The sequence below is a fragment of the Plutella xylostella genome, chromosome 6 (genome assembly GCF_932276165.1).
Source record: "Plutella xylostella chromosome 6, ilPluXylo3.1, whole genome shotgun sequence".
NCBI lineage: Eukaryota > Metazoa > Arthropoda > Insecta > Lepidoptera > Plutellidae > Plutella > Plutella xylostella.
Window position 1 is genome coordinate 4,272,576 of NC_063986.1, and position 26,846 is coordinate 4,299,421.

At 38.9% G+C, this 26,846-nt stretch overlaps 1 protein-coding gene across 18 annotated transcripts in view; it reads left to right on the top strand.

Annotated features, from left to right (window-relative positions):
- The window catches only part of LOC105384569 (protein lap4), a 97,603-nt gene that overhangs the window by 68,710 nt on the left and 2,047 nt on the right, over positions 1-26,846 (top strand). For 3 of the 18 annotated variants that reach the window (XM_048621740.1, XM_048621746.1, XM_048621745.1), the window contains 23 exons: positions 353-486; positions 2,316-2,397; positions 2,683-2,896; positions 3,850-4,040; positions 4,562-4,673; positions 5,038-5,279; positions 5,553-5,642; positions 5,985-6,239; positions 9,233-9,343; positions 9,704-9,766; positions 10,140-10,256; positions 12,137-12,295; positions 12,686-12,829; positions 14,512-14,607; positions 14,821-14,907; positions 15,145-15,264; positions 21,501-22,607; positions 23,026-23,131; positions 23,345-23,456; positions 24,065-24,112; positions 24,477-24,597; positions 25,103-25,198; positions 25,934-26,113. In XM_048621740.1, the coding sequence (XP_048477697.1) occupies positions 353-486; positions 2,316-2,397; positions 2,683-2,896; positions 3,850-4,040; positions 4,562-4,673; positions 5,038-5,279; positions 5,553-5,642; positions 5,985-6,239; positions 9,233-9,343; positions 9,704-9,766; positions 10,140-10,256; positions 12,137-12,295; positions 12,686-12,829; positions 14,512-14,607; positions 14,821-14,907; positions 15,145-15,264; positions 21,501-22,607; positions 23,026-23,131; positions 23,345-23,456; positions 24,065-24,112; positions 24,477-24,597; positions 25,103-25,198; positions 25,934-26,113 (3,987 nt within the window). Of the gene's footprint in view, positions 1-352; positions 487-2,315; positions 2,398-2,682; positions 2,897-3,849; positions 4,041-4,561; positions 4,674-5,037; positions 5,280-5,552; positions 5,643-5,984; positions 6,240-9,232; positions 9,344-9,703; positions 9,767-10,139; positions 10,257-12,136; positions 12,296-12,685; positions 12,830-14,511; positions 14,608-14,820; positions 14,908-15,144; positions 15,265-21,500; positions 22,608-23,025; positions 23,132-23,344; positions 23,502-23,546; positions 23,623-23,667; positions 23,772-23,912; positions 23,989-24,064; positions 24,113-24,476; positions 24,598-25,102; positions 25,199-25,933; positions 26,114-26,759; positions 26,804-26,846 lie in introns of those variants that run through there. The other 15 variants (XM_048621750.1, XM_048621744.1, XM_048621743.1 and 12 more) reach the window with 15 other exon arrangements.

Consider the following 26,846-nt stretch of genomic DNA (forward strand, 5'->3'; position numbering starts at 1 on the left):
AATTTATCACTTGTGCTAATTAAGTATATAAGTACAATCGCAATATCTATGCTGGCCTTATTTTTAAATATTTCGTGCACAACTCTATCTACAAAATATTCATATACCATCACTAGACCTCCCAAGCAGCGGCAAAACACTATCCTACATCATATTGTACAATGTACAATATGATGTAGGATAGCAACGGACGATTACAGGATTCTTAGCGTGTCAGTGTCACACACCAGGACTAGAATTTGTCACTCAGTGCCTGTGAGAGGACTAAGCCAGGCACATCAGTTAACCCGGACGTCTATAAGTGGCCGGTGATGACGATAGCCAGATTATAACGCAATACTTTCCTTCCCAGGTCGGCGACAAGGTGCTCTCAGTGAACGGCACGTCGGTGGTGGAGGTGGACCACTACTACGCCGTGGAGGTGCTGAAGGCGAGCGGCGCCGCGCTTACGCTCGTCGTCACCAGGGACTCGCCCAACTCCACCAGGTAATGAGACTGTAGTGACAAATAGCGAGCGGGTGATATAGCGAGCGCCAATAGCGAGCCACCGCGGCATAGGACGCACCAATCTGCTGATGCTGTAGTGGCCGGGGTATATAGAAGGATAGCGAGCGGGCGACATAGCGAGCCCCAATGGTGTGATATCTGCAGCATAGCGCGCACCAATGATGACGCTCCGTCTTGCTGTAATAGACTAATAGCGAGCTGGCAACATAGAGCTTACCAGTAGAGTATCTCCGTCTTGAAATTATGGTAAAATAGCGACCGGGCGCGCCCGCCTGGGCGGTATGGCGTGACACAGCAGCATAGCGCATACCAATGCTATCGCTCCGTTTTGAAGAGACTGGAGTGTTTCTCTAGCTTGACAAAAACCATCGAACGAAATCTGTAGAGTTACTCACGTCTTGACAGTATATTGTCCGAAAAGTGGTTAACACAAACTACACCATTAAAGATCTAGTCGGAAATTGCGGCACTAAATCATTCTCTCTTACTCATAGGTATTTACTATATTAGGGCTATCAGTCGTCTTTACAGCACATAACAGTTTCACGACTCGCAAACGACATCATACCAAGCCAGTGACAGCTCGTAACATCAATATTGAATGCAGAGTGGGCACCGACGCAGACATTCGAATTTATTTGATGCGATTTTAATGCACTCCCATAAAGCCACCGATAAATCCTATTTGAATACGCTCAGCAATCCAATATACAGAGGAGAAAGCGCCCTTACAATACAGTAAAAGAAAATCTATTTTCAGAAGTGGCTAAGTGGGCAGCATAATAAATATGCACTTATGACCACGTTTCACCTAATCCCTTAACTTAAATGGGTCTTAAAGCATTGCAACGTGTACTTAGAGGCACTTTACTGGGCTTAGAAAGTGTGCACTGCATCCGTTAGGTTATAATCCCCATGAAATTAACAGTGGCAAGTTGAGATTGCGAATGCTCATTCAAAACTAGACGTTAGGATCGCATGACTTCATGTAGCTGTATAGAACGCGTAATCGGATAAGATTCGTCGGTCGTTGAACTCTTTATGCAGGATCCAGGTTTTGTTTTTATTGTTATAATCGTCGATGATTGGTCAGAGATTGCGCTTTAGCCGTTAAGATGGATTCCTTGCAATTAGTCGGGTTGTAACTCAGTTTATTGAATTAGACTCGGTTTGCAGAAGCAAGTGATTGTTTTTAATTGTCGTTACGTTGGTTTTAAATGTTTTATTAATCCGTTATATTATAATCATTCGTAGTTTATCGAAGTATAATCTATCTATGACATAACATAACATAACATAACTGTGGCATAATTAAATACTGTAACTATAGTTTATAATAGGTAGGTATGTTTAGGGAAGATGTGAAACATGTCAACCTCTATCATCTACACTACAGGAAACGTTGTGATGTTAGGGTCTCTGCCCAAACAATACCTGTCTTTCGTATCAATCAACACAATGCCATATTCAGGACAACTCAGCGATTCTGAAGTGATATAGTATCCTTAATATATTTGCCAGTGCCCACTCGCAAATCAATATTTGAGGGTCGGCCTTGTACTTCGAAAACAATACGGCGCATACCTATTTCCGCCTATATTTTATAAATGATGTCCACTCACATAATTATTTTATTATAACCACCCCACATGCCCATAACATAATATTCAATGTTCAATAGATCTTACCGAAAACTTTCCGCTTTCCACGAACAAAATTATTTCCACCCGAACACGTCCGCTCTATCGTGTCCACCTGTCATGTATTTGTCTACAACTTCTATAATAAACATGTAAATTCTCTCACAGAACCCACAGCAGGGCGCCGAGTGGCGCGAGCCATCACTCTGTGAGTACTACGGACACCGTGTCTACGTTGGAGAATGGACAGGTTGGTCAAATACTTGTATATACTTTTATAAATAAATTGTATTATTCCAATCCACGGAACTCGTCACTATGAACAGTTCTTATCACCCTGTATGACAACCTGAAAATTATTTAATACAAAATGAAAAAATTGAATTGAATACTATACCCACTCAAGACAGTTATGGCGATTTTAATTTGCTTTTCTGTTTAAAATGAAAGTTTTAAAATATTATATTCTCGTACATTTTGTTATGTTCGTCGATAATCTTTGAGGTAGATTTCAATAAAACATTTTCTCTTGCAGATCCCAACCGGCCGCGGCGTGCCCAAGAAGAACCTGATCATCAGCAACCAATACGCGCAAGACTACGAGGCCAACATCAAGGAGGTGATCAGCTCCGCCACGCCGCTGGTCATCACGAGCCAGGCCAGCCAGCCGCCGGTCAACTTCAGTGGACAGGACAATAGGCTGTCGCAAGCGTCGCCCACGCCGCCGGTGCAGCCTTATGTTCCGCCTAGTGAGTTTGTTTTTTCAATAACTTAATGGTAGCTATTCTGAAGGCAGAAATGCTAATTTTAAACGCTGTAAAACTATAAATTTTGCAAGCAAAAAATGGGATTTACGTTGACACGCATAGAGACAAATTTTAATTAAAGAAATTAAGGTTTTGACAGAACCAGAATTTGTGCCTTTATAAACGACATCATTGTATGAAATACTGGTAGTTGTGAATAAGTTTTTGAAAAGTCAAAAAGGTCAAGTTTTTCATTAAAAACAGGGCAAAATATTGGTAGAGAGGCCATATAAATACACCCTATAGACAAATGTTATGGTGGAACAGGTATTCCAAGTATTTTTTACAAAGCTCGCGTTGAGTGAATGAGAATGATTTTATAATTATTGAACAGACAATGCCAATACGATGCAAAATACAAGGAAAACGGTTTTGAATCACTGGCTCTTACTTTAAATATGCAGAACAGTATCAATTATAAGTTTGAAGTGGCATTATGGCTTCAGATTAAATATCTCTAAAATCTAACAATGCTTAATTACAACTTGGAAACAATATGCACTTAACATTTTATGTTCCGATGCCGACAGTAATTATCTCTAGATCTCTTTTCCATTGCACATTAGAATGTATGTACATGAATGAATCGTCTAACTATGAATTACAATTGAGTTTGCCTCAATAAGCCACTGCCTTGACATAATATCATGGACATTGACCTAGTTTGTCATTTTTTTCCTACATAAACAAAAGGTGTAAAATTACAATATACTTAACTATTTACCCTGTCAAACGTCAAATTTAGACAAAATAGTGTCTACGAAATTCAGTCATAAACCGTTTTTTTTTTGCAACCAATCCTAGATTATCATAATAAAATGCCAATTAATCTCTGTTCTCCAAATTCATAATTGCATTTTACACACTCATACTCACCTCACCCCTATCCCTTCCAGCGTACCAACAAAAGATCCTAGTCCACACAACTCTAATCCGCGACGGGGCGGGCCTGGGCTTCAGCATAGCCGGCGGGAAGGGCTCCCCTCCGTACAGAGAGGACAGTGACGCCATCTACATATCCCGCATCTCACCGCAAGGCGCCGCGGCTAAGGATGGCAAGATGATGGTCGGGGATAAGGTTGTTTCGGTGAGTGAATTGGTTAACTGTGATGGTAGATTATGTCTCGATTATTATTTACAAGTACGCGAGATGAGCGTGAGCGATTGGGTAGATACTTGATATAAGAATTCTAATTATAGCAACGTGGAAGCGCGTCGCAGTGAATTTGAGTCTTATATCATAAGTGGTATAATTGATAAAAGTTCTATTAACGTGAAGTTAGATACAGCTTTATAGAAAATTCAAAATTGATAGTAAGACTGAATGAAAATACACACATAGGTATATTGTTCGGTATTATAATTTGTATAATATGGCATTTGTTCTATGACGTTTCATTGAGTCGTATGCTAGGTAAATAAAGTTGGTTTTCCCTAGAAAACGAACAAATGAAAAATAAAAGGGATTTGGCAGCTGTCATAGGGCTCATGCTATATTTGTATAGTGATGCATTCTTTGAACATTAGTCTTAGGTCCGCTTCCATCTAATAAATGTAACAACAAACAACTTTCAACTTTATTAACACATACAACAACGCTCATTCCAGATCAACGGCGTGGACATGGAGAGCGCGCGGCACGAGGCGGCTGTCGCGCTGCTCACGGGGCACGAGCGGTTCGTGCGGCTCGTGCTGCAGCGGACCGTCACCGGCGAAGCAGGTAATATTGCCAGAAAGTAATAGTAGTTAATTGGTCTTCGAACATCGACAGCAAGGTCTTCAGCTATTAGGGCGTCTATAATCGGGATTGCCCCGTACGCGTGACAAGCCCAAGTGTGCTTTTCATACAAGTAGTCTTTGTAAGTTACAATTTGTAACGCGTGCGCGACTAAACCCGCACGCTATTAAAATGCCCTATAGGCGAGCCTCCTCTACTTATCTCCCATTTCTGTGACTTTCAGCATTCAGCTGTATGTAGCGCTCGATAGTCGTAATAAGTCGCCATGCACAGACTCTAAATTCGTTTCTAATTCATTGTCTGTATTGGAGCGTAGTAATATAGGTAGATAAAATCTTCTCCCCAGGACAAACGCCGCCAAGGAAATCGACATCAGAAGAAGTGAGAGAGCCAATCAAGACGAGCGTGCCTTTGAATGCAGTGCCGAAACCGACGGCCAATCACGTCGCACCCACCGCACCGTCCACCAATCACAACGCACCGAAAGTGTCGCACATTACCGCACCGAAACAAACGAGCTTTGCACCGCCCCCCACTGTCGTGCCACCGCAGCCGGCGCCCAGGAAACTGAGCCAAACAAATGGGCAGGTGAGGGCCGAAGCTTGAATAGTAGTGCTATAGCTTAATGTCTAAGAAATTTGGGGTATTTTGGTATTTGGAGATAGTATAAGTTGTTGTATGTGTTGAAGGGTTCCAAGGTTTGCACAGTTGTTTAAGTAATCGGTTGTGAAAGTTACAGTTATGTCGATTAAGTGTAAAGAAACCCCGCATAGTTAAGACGTTAAGTCACGGCACGAATGACCCCTTTACCAAGCATCAGAAGCCCAGCTTACCCCCATTCTAACGTTGGCCACTCCGCAGGCGTACCCGAAGCCAGCCACTAACAGCACCAACACGCCAGCCGCCAATAACGTCCATAGCTCAGCCGACGACGTGTTCGAGGATATCCAGGTAAGCCGCATCCAAACTGCCGCATCCACACGCATCACACAGGTGTTGGTCCGTTTAACACGTTCACATCCGTGCTTATCGTACATTCCGCTTTACCATTTTAGATTAGGCTGTCTTTTTTGGTTTTTGTTTACACACTTGTTTTGTTTGTTAATTGTTTTTGTCTACACAGGTTTTTCTTTTTGTTTCTGTTTCACTCATTTGTCTTTAACGTCGAACGTACATATTTTCGTAAAGTACCGAGCTCATACTTTACGACGATTTTGCGTTTGACCTTAAGCATCACTCACACAAACCTCACCAATTTAAAAACCAACTGATGTGAGCGTGTTAAACCGCTAGCCGCGGCCGATCACGAACGAGGACTTCGTCGCCATGATACCGGCGCACTTCCTGGGCGGTCCGAGGCGACCGTCGCCGTCGGTGGCCGACGGCGGAGTGCGGGTGACAGTGGAGCGGCCCGGCGCCGGCGTGGTGCTCCCCCCGCCCCCCTCCGCGCTCGGCCGCGTCACCGAGACCATCACCAAGTCGACCTTCACCGAGACGACGGTCACACGCATCACGGACAACCAGCTGGTCGCGCCCGTGATTGTCGAAGTAAGAACTGTTGATGTTGAGACGCCAAGAGTGGGTTTGTAGTGTAGACGGTTTTTTTGTTTTGTCTGGAGGCGGGTGAAATATGTATGTGAAATCTGAGGTGTGCACGGCAGTGCACTTCCAAAAGTATACTTGCATAGTCATTAATGATCTAACACAGGTTCAACATTAGTTGACGTTTAGTGCTATCAAATATCTTATGAACCTAAATTACTTAATTATTTTCAGTAACTTTATCAACACCATTATTATATTGTTACATAGGTATATACCCCATTTAGTGTTATTCCAAATTTTCTCCCCGTATCTAATATTTTCATGTGTTACATTTTCACTCGCCTCACACTCACATAAGATGAAAGCAGGTTCAGGATAGTCATATTTGAAGTGTTTTTTGAATCATAAATAAATATGTATTGCAGTGTATACCTATATATTGCTGTCAGATTTTGTGTATACTTACGTATTTTGTGAATTTAAAATTTATATTGATGTACATATTTTAAACCTCAATAAATAAATAGTGTATTTGTTTTTTTATGCGTGATGTATTTATAATACTTTTATGTAGGTATATTTCTGTAAAAAGTACTTTGTGTTTCCAAAATGCACATATTGCACTTTATCGCCCAGTTACAAAAGCTTAAATTTTTTTATAAAAAGCTAAACAATATTTTGTACGAAGTATCCACGCCGATTAATGACCCTTATGGAAATTTAAATCTTACTTTAAAGCCTTACTTTATTGCTATTGCTTTCTGTCTGTACATAAAATCAAAGGGCCTAAAGAAACGGAAATATTTTTTATGACTGTTCTTTTGGGACGACGCGATGCAATGCACCAAAAGGGCCTCACTCGTAGCTCTCCTTAAATAAATCTGACCGACAGCAATGTATACAAAAAGCTTATATATTATGTATATTACACGATATATTTATAAGGACACATTTATTTATAAGCACATTATGGTTGATGGCAGCTGAAAATCACAGGTGTAAGTTAGAAATTCCATGACAATTAGAAATAAGTTCAGCAAAAACTTATTGTTTCCGACCGAACAACTTCTTTTGTGTTTCATTTACCTACCCAATTTCTTGAATATGAATTATGTACAATACTGAGCTTACATTTCTCGTGCTATGTCCATTTTATGATCGTCATAATCTTGTAGTTTTTTATTCATAAAATCAGAAGACTAAATACATATTATTATATAATACATAATATTCTAAATACATATTTGTCACAACCGTGTAAACGATCCTTTAAAAAAATATATACATATATAATTTTGTTCAATCATTCATTACAAAATAAGACTTTAAATTTTAATTAATTTTGACCAATAACTGAAGATTCGGACTAGATGTAATTAACGGTTTCAGTTATTAAATAAATAAATATTTTACGACCACTTCTTGAGTCATCTAAGAATTCACGCCTAACGTTGAACGTATTTTTCTCTCAGATGCCTATACAATATAGGTATCTTCGGCTATTTTCATCGAACGAGCAACCTGCCTACGTATCTCTTTAAACTTTTGATACCCATCCCTTTTCATTTTCCCCAGCATCCTATGATACTATATTTTTTTGAGACTGCCACTTCTTCGAAGTTCTAGTAGAATATCTTTAGTTCTAGGGAAATTGGGGAAATACACTCACGGGCAATGAAAAGATTCCACTGAGAAAAGCACCAAATTACTTCTAAACGGAAAAGGCTAGCTTAATGCCGTCTTCTGCAACATTGAAGTACATTTTACAGAGCATCAGGATATTACCAACTAAAATCGGTAATATTTTGTTACAATTTTAAATTAAATCTTTGATAAAATGGACAACATTTCATTTTCTTTGCCCTATATTTTTATTAGTTATTCGGAAAGTTTATAGAAAATTAGTGGAACCGTATTTTTTTATTTTGTATATACATAAATTTTTGCATGTTATTTTTAACTTTAAAGTTAATTATTTTAAAACCGGAAGTGACGTCACATATTAGGCTCAATTTTTATTTTTGTCTATTGCCTGAGTCTCAAAAAAAACATAAATGACACTGACAAGTGACATTTAAACTTTGTTTACATGCCAACCAACAAATGGGTCATTTTCAAATGACCTTGATATTTCTGATGATGGAAAGTAGGTACTTATCATGTAAAAAAATAAGCAGAAGCATTTTTTCAGCTGTGTAGGCAGTGGCATGCTCTGGGACATATTATATAGAGGTCATCTCTTAATAATAAATAAAAAAAATGTCAGAAAGTGTCCGAACCGAATTAATGAAAATGACCCAAATAAACAACAACGTCACGATAAAACGTCAACGTCAATCAAAAATGAAAGTGACAGTTACTTTGTTTTTAAATCTATAGGCTTTGATCATCAAAATGCATCGCACCTGATGCATGACGTCATCAGCACTTTTTTACTATTTTATGATTTTCTCGAAAATGATACATCCAAAAAATACAAAACCATTTTTTTTGTGGCCTTTAGAGCTAAATCTCGAAATGGTTTTCGATTTATAGCAGCTTTAGTTTTTTGAAATGTTGTCCATTGGGATCATTTGTTGTCGCCATTTTGTGAGTGGAACTTTTTCATTGCCCAGCAGTGTAGTATGTAACTGACCATAGCAAATACATAGATTGATAACCATATTACATTAGTCGGTCTCACTTCATGGAATTTCATTCTTACGTTTGAGCTTACCTGTGATTTCACGATGTACATATTGCTATTTAGTTTTAGATAGGAAGCTGATTTGATAGATACTGATCCTGAACACTTGAACAATATATTGTCAGTACCGAGGGAAAAAACTGAAAATTATTTAGACATATTCTTAACTATTTATTCAGCATCTTTCAAAGTAGCTGACCTATTATTAAATTAAGGTGTGTACAAAACAATCATTCGCTTACCGCCTGATTGCTCGCCATTACCACCGCATATCCCACTTACTGACGTTCAGATGTATCTTTTGTTATAGGAAGTTTCACTACTGAAGGAAGGCGGGTCTCTAGGGTTCAGTATCATCGGAGGCACGGACCACTCGTGTGTGCCCTTCGGAGGAAAGGAACCCGGGATATTCATATCACATGTAAGTTATAGTTGGATTTAGTGTGAGAATGTAGATTGAGAAGTTTTGCAGGGTATTGCATAAGCGGTATAGTAAGCTGAAAGGGGGTTCTAAGGACTCACGAGTTTGAAAAGTCGTAGAAAAGAATTTCGGAATGAGCCGCTCTCAGCTTTCTATACCACTTTTGTGAGTAAATGAGTTAGCGTTCGCTCGTTAGCGAGATGCAAAAGAACTCAAACGCCCAAAGGTACAAAACCTTTTCGTATTTTTTCTTGAAAAATGTATGAATTGTCTTCAGATTGTCTTCATGGCATCGTCATGTCGGATCAAATCACTAAATAACAGTGAAGTTGTAGTTGTATTATGCTTGATGTTCTACAGGTGGTGCCCGGAGGCGTGGCGGCGCGGTCAGGGAAACTCCGCATGGGTGACCGTCTCGTCAAGGTATGAAAAGATTTGGACACTGCTAAGTTCTGTAAAAATCATGAATTATGTTGGTGTGTTTTACTGGAGAGTAGATAAACCACTATTCTTCCACTTAAATATAATTCAGAAGATATGATGTCTAGGCGACTAGGTAGTAGTGCTTCTAGTTAGCAGTAAAAAAAACGCTATTGTAAATGGCGTTTCACAGGCAACTGTGCTTGAGCCTGTACTATTTTCTTACTACATAAAATAATACATTATAATTTTATTTATGACTTGTCCCCAAATATAACGCCAAACAGTATATTTTAATCAACCCTTCCTTTAAAGAAAATGGACTCCGCAACTCCTTAAAACAAATACATATCATACATCTAACACATGTTCACAGGTAAACGGCAACGAGCTAACTGGCGCCACCCACCGGGACGCTGTCCAGTTGCTGCTCCAGCCAGGGTCTACTCTGACGCTGTCCGTCCGGCACGACCCACTGCCGCAGGGCTTCCAGGTGAGGGGATAAGTCAATGTTGGGGACGGGAGCGGGTAGTTAGGGAGCAGTGGAGTGGGAGTGGCTGGTCTTAGGGTTTAGTTGTGATTTATCTGCCGTCTTGTCGTGTGTATCAAATTCTGTCAAACTCAAATTATAGGCGGCGGTAAAGCTTCGTTTTTTTAATCCCACCCTACTGCTCCTGTATTGCCTTGCTTCAACAATAGGTCTGATATTATTGCTCGATCTTGAAGATATTTTGGAAGTCGATTGACCGAATTGAAAATGTGTTACGATTAATGATGCGATGGTTTTATGTAACAGGTTGAGATTACAGCAGATTTGATTGCAAAATGTATTGTTTTATGGAATTTCTTATAAGAAGCGAGGAATTTTGATGCATGTTTGATATGACAACAGAAGAGAGTAGATTAAAGTGTCAAAAACACAAGGTATAAAGTCAGAGTAGAAAAGTTGGGATCTTTGTCGCTTAACGTAGTATTTGGCGTACTAAAATTGGAAGAATGCAATAACGCTTTGAATTTGAGTATACGAGTATATATTTGTATGGATTTAATTACGCTGATAGGCTGATGATCGTGTATATCTAATATTATTATTGATAGAATTAAATAATTATAAAATATCATGTCGCATTTGAAAATATATTTACTTACGCCATTCACATATATCTATATTTAACAGTGTAATACAACGTACATAATAATATATAATTTATAACAAGAAAGTTGAAATTATCATAATTTTTGCATTAATTTTACATTATTTGTTTTGCTGAAGCAATATTCGAGATCGTACTAATATTTTTCCTCGCAAAACTCGTGATAATTTCGCAAACTCACACCAACGAAATTGATATTTTATATGCATATGCCACCAAATATATTTGTCAAAATTGATGAATTGATCACCACATTAAAACACAAACCGTTTCTTTCCACATTCGCGTCAACGGCGGCCACTCAGGGTCTCATACAAGTTGAGATTGTTAACACAACTGTAAGTGACCGGCGAACGATACATCTGTGTGTTTAAACCAAAATCGACAACCCTAGTCCGTGTGTCATACGAAATCTGTGGTTCTTCTGTAGCGACCAAGCTTGATCGAGTCTCAAGTTTCTTTACGTAGTTAGCCCCCATTTCGATTATACCTCCCCATCTTTTAAGCTTCGGTAATAGAACCCCGTTTTTTATCGAACATTTCTGATACTCCCCTGTTTACTATAAGCTAGGACCCCTATTCTTTTATCGCTAGGATAATTGAGAAGTTTTATCCTATATGTATTTTAGTTATATGCATGAGAGTTTGCTTTGCATGTCAGGTGTGAGTCCTGTATTGTAACTGTTGTCAAGTGATTGTAAGTTTTATTGGTAAGGAATTTTAGTTTCGTCACGTCTCGATGTGTTTTATTTAATGAAACAAGGTTTTATACGTCTTTTACAATTTTATTTCTTGTATTTTTTCCGGAAACCTCTTTGAACGCGTACATACCGTTGTTTATCATCTGTGTTTTCTAAATCGACCCATCTATATTTTTATTATGTCTTGAAATTTTCTTCTAAGTAAAATATTTCTTCAACCACAACGATTAATTTCACCACAAAGTACTAAACTTGTTAAGAACCGCAAATTATTTAATTTTAAACTTGCACCAAACATTTAAACATCTATTGCTGTCCTGCTCTGTCAATATAATATGAGAGCAAGAGAGAAAAAAGATTTAATTTCATTTAAATGTCTGGTCCAAGTCACCCAAGTTATTAACTTCCGCAGTTTCCAAAAGTTATCGTAACTTTGTTTTTTTTTAATTTCTGGTGATGGATACCAAACCAAAAATCCCTTTTTAAATCTTAAACTAATATCCCTTGAACACAACCAGGACTTGACGATCGTGAAGCAAGAGGGCGAGAAGCTCGGGATGCACATCAAGGGCGGCCTGAACGGGCAGCGCGGGAACCCCAACGACCCTAATGATGAGGGCGTCTTCATATCCAAGATCAACAGTGGAGGGGCGGCTAGGAGGGACGGTAGACTGAAGGTACGTCTTGGAGTTTCTATGGTTTCTGGGTCTAGCTACACAATGATTTTTAAGTTCAAATATTACATATTCAGAAGCCAATAGCATAATGGGTACCACATTGGTGGTTAGCCAGCGATTTTCTCCCATTGCATTATTAAAGGGTTAAGTTTTGTTGCTTTGAAAATATCCAATTGGAACTTCTAATATATCCATTATAAGTATAATGTATCTCAGTATCCATTACGCCTTTAATGTATCCATCATACCTCTACTGTGTGCATCGTATAAGTATGTACCTATGATACTTAATAGGTATAATGTATCCATAAGCATGCCGTTACCGCCTGTTGATTCAAACTCCAAATTCACCCAATGTTACAATCCTAACCCAACCGTCTATTCTACCAGGTCGGCATGCGTCTACTAGAAGTCAACGGCGTCTCCCTCCTAGGAGCCACCCACAACGAGGCGGTGAACGCGCTGCGCTCGGCCACGCACGCGCCGCTGCACCTGGTCGTGTGCCACGGCTACGCACGCGCCGAGAAGTACACTGTGAGTATTGAGTGCAATAACTACCAGGAGGGCATGCGTCTACTGGAGGTGTCGCTACTGGGCGCGACTCACAACGAGGCGGGGAACATTGAGGGGAATAACTACCAGGAGAGCATGCGTCTACTTGAGGTCAACGGGGTATCGCTGAGAAATGATTTTGATGACGTTTGTACTGGCCGGATGATTTAAAATCACTGTACAAGATATATTCTGGGGATTTCTATGAAATATTGCTTCAAAAATGAGGTTATTCTTCATAGAACTAAATATACAGTATTGTGCAATTTAATGTGAACACGAATGAAAATTAGAAAAAAATACATTTATTAGTTCTAAAATAAAAAAAACAGAGATATATTAATACAATTTAAGTTGTTTTAATAGAAAATGTGTCCTCCCTGGTTTTTATAACTTCTTCAACACGTTTTGGCATAGAATCGACAAGGTTTTAACAGTTTTCTGATATTTACTGGCCTAAAAAACTTGTATGAATTACAGCCTCAATCATTTTAGTTTTTCTTGTGCAATCCATTTTACGAAGTCTAACTTTCATGATGGCCCACTTATTTTCAATGGGATTAAGTGCCGGTGAGTTCTCTGGCCATCCAAAGGCATGATATCTTGTTGTCCTTGAAATATTTAAGCATAATCGTGGACACGTGGAATGGAGCCGAATTTTGTTGAAAAACGTATTGACCGTTATCATCAAATTTTCTTAGTTCAACTTCTAATCTCCGTTCTAGCAAGTCACTGTATTTTAGCGAGTCCATCATCCTTTCGAAGGGCACAAGTCATTCGGTACCTATATAAGAAAAACAGCCCCAAACTAAGAAAAGTTGATGCTAACGGTCAATAAGTTTTTCAACATAATTCGGCTCCATTCCACGTGTCCACGCTTATGCTTAAATATTTCAAGGACAACAAGATATCATGCCTTTGGATGGCCAGAGAACTCACCGGCACTTAATCCCATTGAAAATAAGTGGGCCATCATGAAAGTTAGACTTCGTAAAACGGATAGCACAAGAAAAACTAAAATGATTGAGGCTGTAATTCATACAATTTTTTTAGACCAGTAAATATCAGAAAACTGTTAAAACCTTGTCGATTCTATGCCAAAACGTGTTGAAGAAGTTATAAAAGCCAGGGAGGACACATTTTCTATTAAAACAACTTAAATTGTATTAATATATCTCTGTTTTTTTTATTTTAGAACTAATAAGTGTATTTTTTTCTAATTTTCACCCGTGTTCACATTAATTTGCACAATACTGTACCCTTAAAATTTGTGAGGTGTAATGGCAGTTGGTCTGTCATTTTTGTTGGAGAACCTATAAATAATTCTTGGGCTAGATTAGTCCTCGAGTTGAGATGACGCTGGAGTGACGACCTAAGACAGCGGAAGGCCATGTCCAGCAGTTGATGATTATTGGTTGATGATGATAATGGCCCGCCTATGAAAGCCGAAAAGTAATACTTTATCAGATGAAAATGTTTCTATATTTGTAGCGTTTTTGTAGCTGCATCACAGCTTTAGATGCTAGCCAACACTCTTGCAATCCACAACACGTTGAAATTCACGCTATATATTCATAACTTTCTAGATTTTCACCCTTTTTACTTTGCTCGCATATATCTGCCACTTGCTAGACAGAGATAGCTACAGCACGTATTTTAAACAGACCGGCAGCGAGAGCGGGACAGCTGATACCGGCGGTTCTCTGTCGCACTCAACGTCGAGCCTGGATCGGGAAGAAACGCTGAACCATTCACAGCAGGTGGGATTTTCAACCTTAGCTAAAAGCTTATAGAGTCTAATTTAGATGGACCTCATTGTACCTAATATATGCAGTAACATTCAGTTAGATTCATGATTAGTATGCTTGTTTCTAAGCTATTTTAATTTACAAACACGCAAAGCACTTTTTTTTTATTAAATTTTCCATTATTTACCTACCTTTTTCTAACAATATTTTTATTGTTTTGATTAACAGGAACAGCATTTCCAACAGGACTTAGTTGAGTATGAACATGAGAAGGAAGTCGCCGAAATCAGAGGAAAGACCACTCCTGAAAAGGTCAGCTTTTGCAGATGTACTTATGTCGACATAGTATATTCAAAAGATAAGTGTGTAATACCCAAACCAAGAGTAAGAAAGGCATAAATCGTTAAACATAATATCTTATTATTTAACCTCAAAACTCAGTCGGTTGACCCTAGGTTTAACGGATGGCCTCATATTGTGCAAACTTTTTCAACAAAACCCAATGGACTCTAGAAGAGAAAGCTTAACACAACGTAACCCCGTCAACAGGTGCTAGACATAGTGCACGCGGTGGAAACCATGGCTCTGGAGCCTGCGCCACCCACGTCGCCAGAACCGCACCACAAGACTACCACCGTCGTCATGAGCAAACACACACTCCAACCTCAGGTATGTACCCCCTAGCGACCGCGGTACCGCCTCTTATACCATAGAGCATTTGATGCTATAACCCTTGTGTCCTGCACTCGGGAAGATTTGCCGGAAGGCCAATAAAAATGCCAGCAAAGAAGCTTTTTGGTCTGGAAAAATTTAGTTAGCATTCACGACACTAGATTAGAGATTAGTATGGTCACTGACTGGATAAGTGGATAGGGTGCGCCGGACGTATGTAAGGTACAGTTGATACGTCACTCCTTAACTTCTTATTTGATCTGGAGAGAGTTTTCATATTCATGTCTGATACATGTCAAATGTTTATTCCGGATTTTTCTATGAATCTATATTTTAGTTACCTCCTTGCTATTGATGTTTTTCGTGTATATCCTTATAGTAGAATAACGAACTTCCTTTAAAATACACGTAATTCTACTAAAGAACCTACTTATTCTATGATGCTAGTACTTATGTGCGCTTACGCAAAGTGAGATTACATATTTATGGCTGCATCCAAATCATTCTAATGTTGTATAAAGTACCGTAAAACTCACTTTTCGTATTCGCTGCCCCCTTCCCAAAGTAACGAATTCTGCCCCTTTGTAGTTATTAAGTATGTATTTAGATTATGTTTAGTCTTACCTTTTGAATATTGCCCCTATTCTATATCCAATGTGCATGCATGAGTTTTATTTGGATCGAATATTTTGTAAACTATGGTATTTTCTGCTTCATATTTTGTAACTTCTATTTTTGAGCGAAGCATGGTTGAGTGTCTTTGAATTAACACTTTAATACGGTAAAATTACTTAAATAAGTATATACCTACTTATTTTATTATATTTTGAAATTTGGAAGCATGCCCTTTGTATATATCTGTAGTTTGAACCCAATGCTTGCATGAAAATATACCTACCTACTTACTATGAAATATTTATTCGTAAATCGAAACCGATATTTTTATTTTATTATTTCTTCCAAAATAAATGTTACTACTATATTATTATGCTATAATTCTTAACTGTAGATTGTCCTGCGCCCGGGACGGTGGCACTTCCTATTAGGAAAAACCTAATTATTTCCAACACATAAATATATTTAATTAAACCGATTGTAATTCTGTTGTCATCACTATTAGCGTACCTACTTTATGTTTGTTACTTTGCATGTACAATCATGTTTTAGACTAAATAAACGGTAGCTTTAAAAAAAAATATTGTTCATCTACGGAAATAAGATTGTATTTAGGTTTGCTGTATTCAAAGTGTAAACTAGTTGTTTTGTTAACACTATCCAATACTATCTATAATCATATTTCCGTAGCGTATTTAAAGTCAATGACTTTACTGATAATACTTACTTTCTTTAAATATAAGTACTTAAATGTTCCAACAATCTGTTGTATGTAGCTTTAGATAAATGTCGTCATGTGTTAGCTTCCGTATTGGTTGTACCCTGCTTGAAACATATGAGGAATAATGTTGAGTTACACCTGTAGGGATCACAGCAGAGGTGAAATGATGGCAGATATATTTTGCTAAGAAAGTACATCATTTTAGTCTATAAATGCAAACATCGCACCTCTATACAGTAACGACCTAACTCAAAAACCGGCTTTTTGGGAAAATACTAAAAAAATATACAAAGTAATAAGATAACTACTTAAGTGAGTTTAATGACGGTCCAATCCAAAAAACTAAATTTAGAGTTGAGTCGATACTGTACCAAAGTTGCGATGTTCAGCCTGAGTACTCAACTGAGATCCCGACAGATATACAATTGACGTAATGTATTCGATCGTTACAGAGTCCAGATGAACATGAAAAGAATCCATAGTACGTCAGAGACGCAACTGTCCATATTGTGTAAATATAAGTTAAAGACTATAGAAAATAATTATTAATATGATAAAACGTATATTTCTTAAAATGCGTAAGTGTGTGAATGTTCGAATCAAGTAAATGTTCTGTGTAAATTCAGTGTTCATAATTATTATAGCATTATAAAAGTATATAAGACAGAAGTGAAATATTCAAATTTTATTCAACGTTTAAATCTGATCATTCAGTAAGTTTCGTATCAAATACATAGATAGGTATTACTTGTTTAAATAAACAGTAGGACTGTGTTTCAACTTTGCCTCATTCTAAATGTCCAATAAATATGACTGTATTATTACGTAACTTTTCCAAAACTTCATTGCATCTACCAAAATCATAGTGCAGACGAACAATAGGCATTATTTCTCTATTGTCATTAAACTCATTTCTTAAGTGCCAAATCAGAATGTAATTTCAACAAACACTTATATATCAATCTGTTTTTAGTATCCTTCGTACGTACTATCGCATTTTACTACTAAATGTGATAAATAGAAATCTGAATAAGTAAATAATTTAAAAATCCGTTGTTGCTAACTAAACAACTTTGACCTAATTCAGGTTATTCTTATAAATAAGAAATCGTTAAATTAGATAACAAATAATTGAATTTCTCTCGAAAAAGGGTATTAAACCTAAGATAAAAATTACTAATTAATTTCGTGGTTACATAGATTGATTCAGTTTGAATAGTAAAAAATATACTTATAATAGTTATCAAATCAATTGCACTACATCGTACGCCTTCTGTTAGTGTAATATTTAATATATTTTATATTAAAATTAACACCTGTCTTGTCGTCGCGGTTTACAAATATGAGCATATTTATTATAATTATAAATAATGAAATTATAAATGAAATCAAGCTAGCTCGCTAGCCATCGCTATAATATCTGTAGATTTATGTGTGTTCACTATCAAAAACTTATCTGTGTATGCAAAAAAGTATTATTTTTCGAAGGAGTCATGTATGTATGAATGTGTAATGTGTTATATGCGTGTGACATACCCGAAACTTTTATACTCCAAATGTCTGATCTTTGTCGATACATCTTTATATCTTAGAGGACTTGTGAACGGCTGCATTTTGCATGCATTCAGTATATGCCAGTGCTGCTTTATCGAAATATAATTTTAAATTGAAGTAATTTTTTTATTTACTTCAGTGTGCAATTTGCCTGTACGTTATTTGCGGTAAGTTAACTGAATCGATTTGTTGTGGTTTTCCCTTTAGATTCACTACGGTGGGAATAATTGAATGTGGGATAAATGGTGTAAAATGTAGTCGTCTACAAGGTTCACTCTATACCTTCTGGGTGAAATTTAAATGATCACAAGTACGTATTTATTGGTTAGGACTTCGTTTTATTTTAGTAACACTAGCAATTTATTGAGTATACATACACTATTTTTTTATCCACACTACATTAACGTACTTTTGACCGATTTCAAAGTCGGTGTTTTTATCCAATTTTTATATAAGTTAGTAATTTCCAAAAACGGTTAACATTAACATTACAATGAAGTAGATAGAAATTTGCATGAGACGGGCAATGTAATGTTTCAGTACTTTCAGTGTTGGAGTACTCGGCTGTCCCATTTTAAAACACAGTAACAGCCATGAGACAAAATGTTCAGGAGAGCCAAAAAACATTTTTGTCCCTTCATTTCAATGCCCTGGTAAAACTATGACAGATATCTGAACAAATGTAAGCTTAAAAGAAGCGGCAGAACCTAGGCTTTACATACAATACTATTTCATTTAAATATAACTAAAATTGTTGCTGTAATGCACAAAAGAAAACACTTACTAGGTTTTATTTATTTATTTATTTATTTATTTCAACTGGAACACCAGCAGCTTATACAACTAACATTTATATGGTTTTCTCACCCTAAAACCGCCCTCACTGACCATTTCAAAACCTAGTAAGAGCCATTATTGTGTAATTTAAGACAAGTTAAGTATATTGAAATTGCAATAATTGCGTAATAATTTCATTTTTTATATGTTTGGGATCCTTCACATATTATAAATCCAATTTTGCAGCACTTTTACACGACGGCACTATATATAAGTAATAGCTGAAATACGGGCATATTTTTATGTTTTTTTTTTGTTTTATGTAAATGAATTAAATAGCCATATTAAGAAGGCTCTAACATGAAAATTATTTATGGCTGCCTTCAATTAGACAATATTTCCTAAATTTCTATCTAAAAATCAGTTTTCTCTTATTTATAACTTGTTTTTTTTTTTGGTTTATGCAAAATAGGGCTAGTAGAAAGGTTCTGACGAGAAAGGTCTCTATGGCTTTTATATAAAAGACAAAATTTACTTATGTTCTACTTTTAATTCAACTCTCTAGGTCTCATTGGTGCAAAGATACAGGTTCTGAAATGTCTGATATTTTGTTCGAAAAAAGTGTTAGTAATAATGTATGCCATTTGTGACTTACTAAAATTAACGGACGAAAATTGTCCTTTGCTGACCATTTCAAAACCTAGTAAGCGCCATTGACCATTTTAAAACCTAGTATTAAGTCATTTTCACTTACTGTGTTTTAAAATGGTTGGTGGCTCTTACTATGTTTTGAAATGGTTTTCGTGGCATTTTTGATTTCGCAGGGTGGAGTTACTAGGTTTTTAGAAATTTTATTTTCGTTTCTAAGCGGTTTTTTGATATTCTGACAATGCAGTTTTGTGCGGAATCGCCTAAAATAATATATAAATCAAAGACCCGTTTTTTTTTAAAGTTGGCGGTTACTGTGTTTTGAAATGGGACAGCCGTACTTTTGTGATTATTTAAATTTCGCCCTTTAGTTAATTTTGTAAGAATGTTCTCATATACTGTACTGAGTAGCCCTTTAGTAGGAGGAGACCAATTTTATACCATGATGTACTCGTATTTATCAATTTTATAACCCAGGTATTTAAAAAAGGGAATGAAACATATTTTTTGTCTTACAAATACAAACATTTAGGGGATGTAAAAAATATAACAATGACACTTTTTAAATCACTGGGTTATTTATTATATATAAACAATTAAACAGTCTTGTATCAATCCATTGTCCTACTATACACATTATAATTCATTCGTAACATTACGTCAATTTGATTGAATATCTTTATTTTATTAAAAGTTTTTAAAATCATGAGTCTCATTTCAAAATTTCAATGTATTAAACCCATAATTATAATGTTATACAGCATTAATTACATTGTAATAATAATTGACAACATTTCAAAATTTAATACAGTTGAAATTCGAAAACCATTTAGAGATATGGCTCTAATATTCACAAAAAAAAATGTTTCCGATTTTTCTATTGATTTATTTCAGAGAAAAACATAAAAATCTAAATTATCATTCGTGACATCACGATGTGGCATAATAATTAAACGCGCTTTTACTTCTAAAACATGAACAACAAAAAAACATGTTATGTCACTTTGACAATGACAATGACAAACATCACTCAAATGTCTGTCACTTTTATGTGTCCTTGTCAATGACGAAAGTTCGTGATTGGTTCTTGCCACAAAATAAAGTTGAAGTTGAAGTTGATTGGTCCTTGTTCACGTCAAGTTAATGTCATCCAACATTTTTTTTTTTAGGTTAGGCAAGCAACGAAAATATTTTTATCCCAAGCCTCGGCGTGACGTCACTCATATTATAAATATTTTGAACTTTGAAATTCAAAAAATATATTAAAACATAAAAATATTAAGAAATAAAAAAATACGGGTCATCTAAATTTGTGATATCTCGTCGAAAATAAAATAAAATCGGTGAGCATTTTATTTGAAATGTTGTCAATTGACCGAACAGAAATTATTTATATAGGTACATTTTCATCTTGATTCCCGCTATCCTGTCTTCTATTTTCTTATTATCCTGTCTCCGTGTATCAAAATGAATGCTTAGTATGTTTGTCGTCATTTTATGTTTAAAATAAATATAGGTACTTACTTTAAAAAACATTGGCCAAATTCAGTGTTCACAACTGCCAATTGATATTTTAAGGTTTGATAAAGAACTGTACTCTATGAAATTAAATTACATTTAATGTACAAACATATTCTAATTGGCGTTATTGTTTATGGTGTTACCTTTAAATACATGATGTTTCTGAGAGCCTTTTCGTTTTATTCATATTATTTTATGTTTGTACCAGTCGACATTTATTTTGGAAGAATTTCAGTTGCCTTCGGTTCGGCTTTGTTTAGTTTTAAGTTGGCAGGTACATTTAATTTTACTTACAACTATGTTTTCGTGCAAGGACATACAACTGGAGGTAAAAAGTGAGCTAGAGAAGTAGCGTGTAGTGAGCTAAGCTCGTGTAGTGACATGATGGTTTGGTCAGTCGTCTAGTACCGGGGCGCCCCCGTCGCCGCTCCCCGCGCCCTCGCCGCCCGCCGCCTCGCCCGCCCCGCCGCCCCCGCCCGCCCCCGCCGTAGCCAGGAAGGCCCCGCCCCCACCGCCAGCCAAACCCAAACCCCAAGTGCCGCGCAAACCGCAAACGAAACGAGTTAGTTTCACGCAAGACGACCAAAGAAAACCCACCCCGCCGCCGCATGAAGAGACGAAGCTTAAAGATACCAAAGATACTAACCAAGCATGCGGGAAGCCCGGCTCTCCACTAATCCGGCCGACGAACGCGCCCCCCGCGCCCCCCGCCGTCCCCGACGTCATCATCCCTCCTCCGCCCCTGTTCGATACGAACGTAAGTGAGGCCGCAGTGCTGCCCCCTATCACCGTGGTGCCGCAGCGGCTAGTGCTGCCCGCGCCCGCCGAGCCCGAGCCAAGCGTGCAGTCCACCGGCTCCACCACCTCCCCCGAGACTGAGCTGCCTCCGCCCGTCAACTATAGCGCTCATCCGATAGTTGCCTCTTTATCTGTCCCTCTGGATGCTTCCCACCCGGTCATATCCGAGGTGCCTCCCACACAACTGTTCCGGCATAGCGGGCCGGACTCCCTCTGTAGCGAGGAGTACCGTGAACTCTGTGCCAGCCCCCGCCTCCCGGCTGACCCGCCGGAACTATTGCACGCGCACTACGGAACCCTGCCCACCGTGTCGCACGTGCCCCGCTCCCCGTGCTACCTGCACCCCGACCAAACCTTCTCCGAGCCGGAATACTACGTCCCCTCACCCAGATTCTTCTCGGAGAGCCACGAGAATCTTCCAAAGAGTGTGACCGCAAATATGGTGCATTCGGCGACGTATCCGTCGATAAATCCGTACCCTTGTTTGACGACAGTCGCGGGCACGTACAACCCGTATACCTGCGAGCATCACGTGTGCGCCGCCCGCGCCCCTCTAGTCACTTCCTCGTCCCCCGACCCTCATGGTGCCAAAACTGAGAGAAGAGTCCGCTTCGGCGAAGCGGTGGCCACCGATCTCTCGAACATTCCAGAAGAGCTGGCGAGGCCCGCCTGGAGCAGCCAAATAAAAGCCTTCGCCATCGGCGAGGTAATGATCAGTGTACGGCACCTCACCCACACACACATGCTTCTTATGATTGTGTTCGTCGACTGTTTAATGAACATCCCAGATGTCACTAAAACCCTCTGTCCTTATATCTTCTCCCATCCCTAAACACTCCCATACGATAATCCAATCAAATTATGGTACAACTAACTTGCAGTTTATTTTTATTTTGCATGTTTAATTTACATATTCATATTTGCTGATATTTTAATATATTTTTAAAGGTTTTTGATTGCATGGTTTTTACAGATTAACCGCTTGGAGAAGGGTTTATGTATGTACGATTGCTTGTAAGATATCATATTATGCTTTTTACCTCATGTCCCGTGTCATTGTTCATCGTTATTTGTATCGATGTGTTTGTTTATATTGTTGTCGTAACTTTTGAATGATTCCGCAGGCTTCCCCACCTCATTCTGGGAATTTAGTGAAAGCGTCTGTTAGCGATAAGAAAAAGTTCTTCGAGAATGCCATGGAAGAAAGTCACAAACCTTCAGCTAAGCAAGGTAAGACTACTTTTATCTCACATTCTCACTCTATTTACATATATTATTACCACCGCAACTCGTGTCTCGCTGTAATGCAAATAGGATGATGAGAATAACTTACATCGCGCGGCTTCGAGTGCGAATGCAACGAAAGCTTTAGTGCTAGGCCTTCTGATCTTTATATGTTTTTTGTGTTTCGTATACTGATAAACGATTTCTTACCCTCCACAGACAAAGTATTCACGTTCCTATCAGCGGATGAGGTGGAGAAATTGAAGCAGGAAGAGGAACGGAAGATGGCGTCCATGACCCGCAGCGAGCTGTCTTGGTCCGGGGAGGACCACGAGCCCAGCGAATCCGACGACGAGCCGCGCGAGAACGGACACAGGTGAGTGTGCACCTTATTGTCACACGCGCAGGGTCGCTTGTTGCAGCAGCGAGCTGTCCTGGTCCGGGGAGGAGCGCGAGCCCAGCGAGTCCGACGACGAGCCGCGCGAGAACGGACACAGGTGAGTGTGCACCCTATTGTCACACGCGCAGGGTCGCTTGTTGCAGCAGCGAGCTGTCCTGGTCCGGGGAGGAGCGCGAGCCCAGCGGCGACTCCGACGACGAGCCGCGCGAGAACGGACACAGGTGAGTGTGCACCCTATTGTCACACGCGCAGGGTCGCTTGTTGCAGCAGCGAGCTGTCCTGGTCCGGGGAGGAGCGCGAGCCGCGCGAGTCCGACGACGAGCCGCGCGAGAACGGACACAGGTGAGTGTGCACCCTATTGTCACACGCGCAGGGTCGCTTGTTGCAGCAGCGAGCTGTCCTGGTCCGGGGAGGAGCGCGAGCCCAGCGAGTCCGACGACGAGCCGCGCGAGAACGGACACAGGTGAGTGTGCACCCTATTGTCACACGCGCAGGGTCGCTTGTTGCAGCAGCGAGCTGTCCTGGTCCGGGGAGGAGCGCGAGCCCAGCGGCGACTCCGACGACGAGCCGCGCGAGAACGGACACAGGTGAGTGTGCACCCTATATTGTAATAAGATGAATCTTTAAGCAGCAGATGGCAGCAAAATTTTATGATAAAAAGCTGCCCAAGTGTCATATTCAAAATCATAGATCCTTGTGCTTTCCATACATCAGTTCATCAGCGTTCCATAGAATATCTGTAACAATTTGGAACCACGCACAAAGTGTAGTTATATTTATTTGTGATCCAAGACAGAATGAGCCCCTTATCCGAACACTCTCCGTTTGTAAAAATTGAAGTCCATCAGAAAAAATTATATTTATACGATGAATAAAAATTTTGAAAGGTACAAGTCATAGTACATAGTACAGGTCACAATCAACTAAACCTCCCCTATCTATACATTCCAGTGTGTCTTCAGCCAGCCCGTCAGCCAAGTCGAGCCGGCGGCGCGGCGACCCGGCCGACGCCGCCTCCCGCGCCGCGCGCCGCGCCGCCTGGCGAGCCGCGAGGCTGCGCTCGCTTGAACAGGTTAGTCAATTACTATAGTATGTTGTTTATTTGTACACACACATGAACATAATTGACTAAGGTTATATAGAATATTATTTATTTGTTCACAAACAGAAAAGAAATGACAAAACCTATACTAACCACAAAGGTACAAAAATAGCGGTCTTATAGCTAAGTTTTTTCAAGACAACCCCAGAGATTGTAGAAGCATATTTTATTATCAAGGTTAGCCGTAGTGTATTCAAGCAATATTTGACCATACAAGCTGTAAGAGCCCTACCTCACTAGGAGTCCATGGCGATGTCGCCAGCTACGGAATAAGTTAAACACAGGGTGGTGTACCATACATTTCAATGCTAACTGTCTAGATACCGGCGACGACGTTATGTCAGTATTTTTTCTTATTTTATACATAGGTACATATAAATGGTTTAAAACTTTTGACCAGGACTATGATCGGTTACTTGCATTTAACGTGCATACCTACACCCAAATTAACTTCTTTCCATCCATTACTTTTCAGGAGGCGATCCAGTCACAAATGATGATAAAGAACATGGTGGGCCCCGCCAACGACATCATCGGCGAGTCCCAGCGCCGCGACCACTCGCCCTCCGAGGTAAGCCGCTATTCTCATACACGCTGAATGTCTGTTGTTACATGTGAGGTGCAGAATAACCCCACTGCTGCAGGTGGAACGAACGAATGCATTCAAATGTTGACTTGAAATTCCCCAGTTGAGATTCATGTTTAATTCGTAGCGTAAACTTTGCAATATAAACTTGATTACAGACTAGGATTTTGAAAGTGGAGATACTTACAGTAGAATATTTTGCATAACGTGGCAGTAAAAGTACTTTCGTACAAAGTTATATAAGTACTTTCAAAATCCTGTGAAACCTATATTGTCTAAAAGTATGCTACAAAAGGCTTACTTAGGCACTGGGCGGGTATGGTCACGCCAGCTGAACATTACACTGCGCTGTTTGCAGAAAACAAAATTTAAAAGGTCACGCTGTACCTACAATGTCCATTTGTAATAAATAGATCATAGCATGATATCTACTATGCTTCTTTCTTTCCACCTGCCCCTGAGAATGTTGTTATGTTCTAATAACTTGTTTGTACTTGTAACCTATAACATCCATGGTCATTAACACTATACATGAAATACATATTGGTGTTTCGACTCTCTGGCAAAACGAATACAGTTCGACAAAACTTACCTTCACCTGTCGAGTCCTAATCGTATGTTGTGCCTTAAACTGTAATGTGTGGTTAATCAATGTATGGGTACGGGATCCGTCGCTTCGTGTCTGTCCATACTGGGTGTGAAAATTGGCTTTACTTATAGCAATGGCCCCTGCCGCGTATCGCGTTGCGTACAAAGCCGGGCCAGATACTCGCCGTCAAGGAAAAAGAGAAACTGTTAGACGAGCGAATAACGTTCCGAGCCGAGGAGTATGTTTGCCCGACCACCGGCGAGACCAAACTACGAACCGTCGAGTTGATCGAAAAACTTATCGAGAAAGAGGTATGAGCGTCAAGCTCCCACTGTATAAACCGCAAAGCCGCTGTACACAAGCAACGCTCTTTACGTGTGTGGTGTTATTATTTTTATGTCTGTTTGTATTATTTGTTTTTTTTTATGACGAGGCTTAGCTTTTACGTGCATCTAGATTTTGACGGGACGATTTGAAACGACTATATACGACGAAATGACGTGACAACCGAACCGTGACAAGAATACAAAGACTTGACTGAGAATTACGTGTAAAATATTAATATAATTATGATAATGATATTTGGGGTCCTTACGCACAATATCTGGCACTGTGAAACATGAAACACCATAGATTGTACACAAGTAGAGAAAGTAGATACCATACCTACATTACTAATTCTAACATTAACATTAACAAACGCTTTCAATCTTTTATGTGTTTATTTCGCAGTAGGTGAACGTTTATTATAGAATTCCTTATGTGTTATTCAATCCCATTATAATGTTATGTAACAGGAAATGACACTTGCATTTGCAGTACCTATACCTATCATACAAACTAAAGTCATATTATTTCTTCAATACTGGCCCTTTTTATATATTTAAATAACTTCCCTCGTGTGTTGCATGACAATATTATAGGCATGGCATGCTAATTTTACTGTGTATTTGTCAGACCATCCCCGGATACTAGAAATGGCCCCTTCACCAGTCACTACGGTTTGTGTCCTTTAGCTTATATTTAACTAACAATTTCATTCAT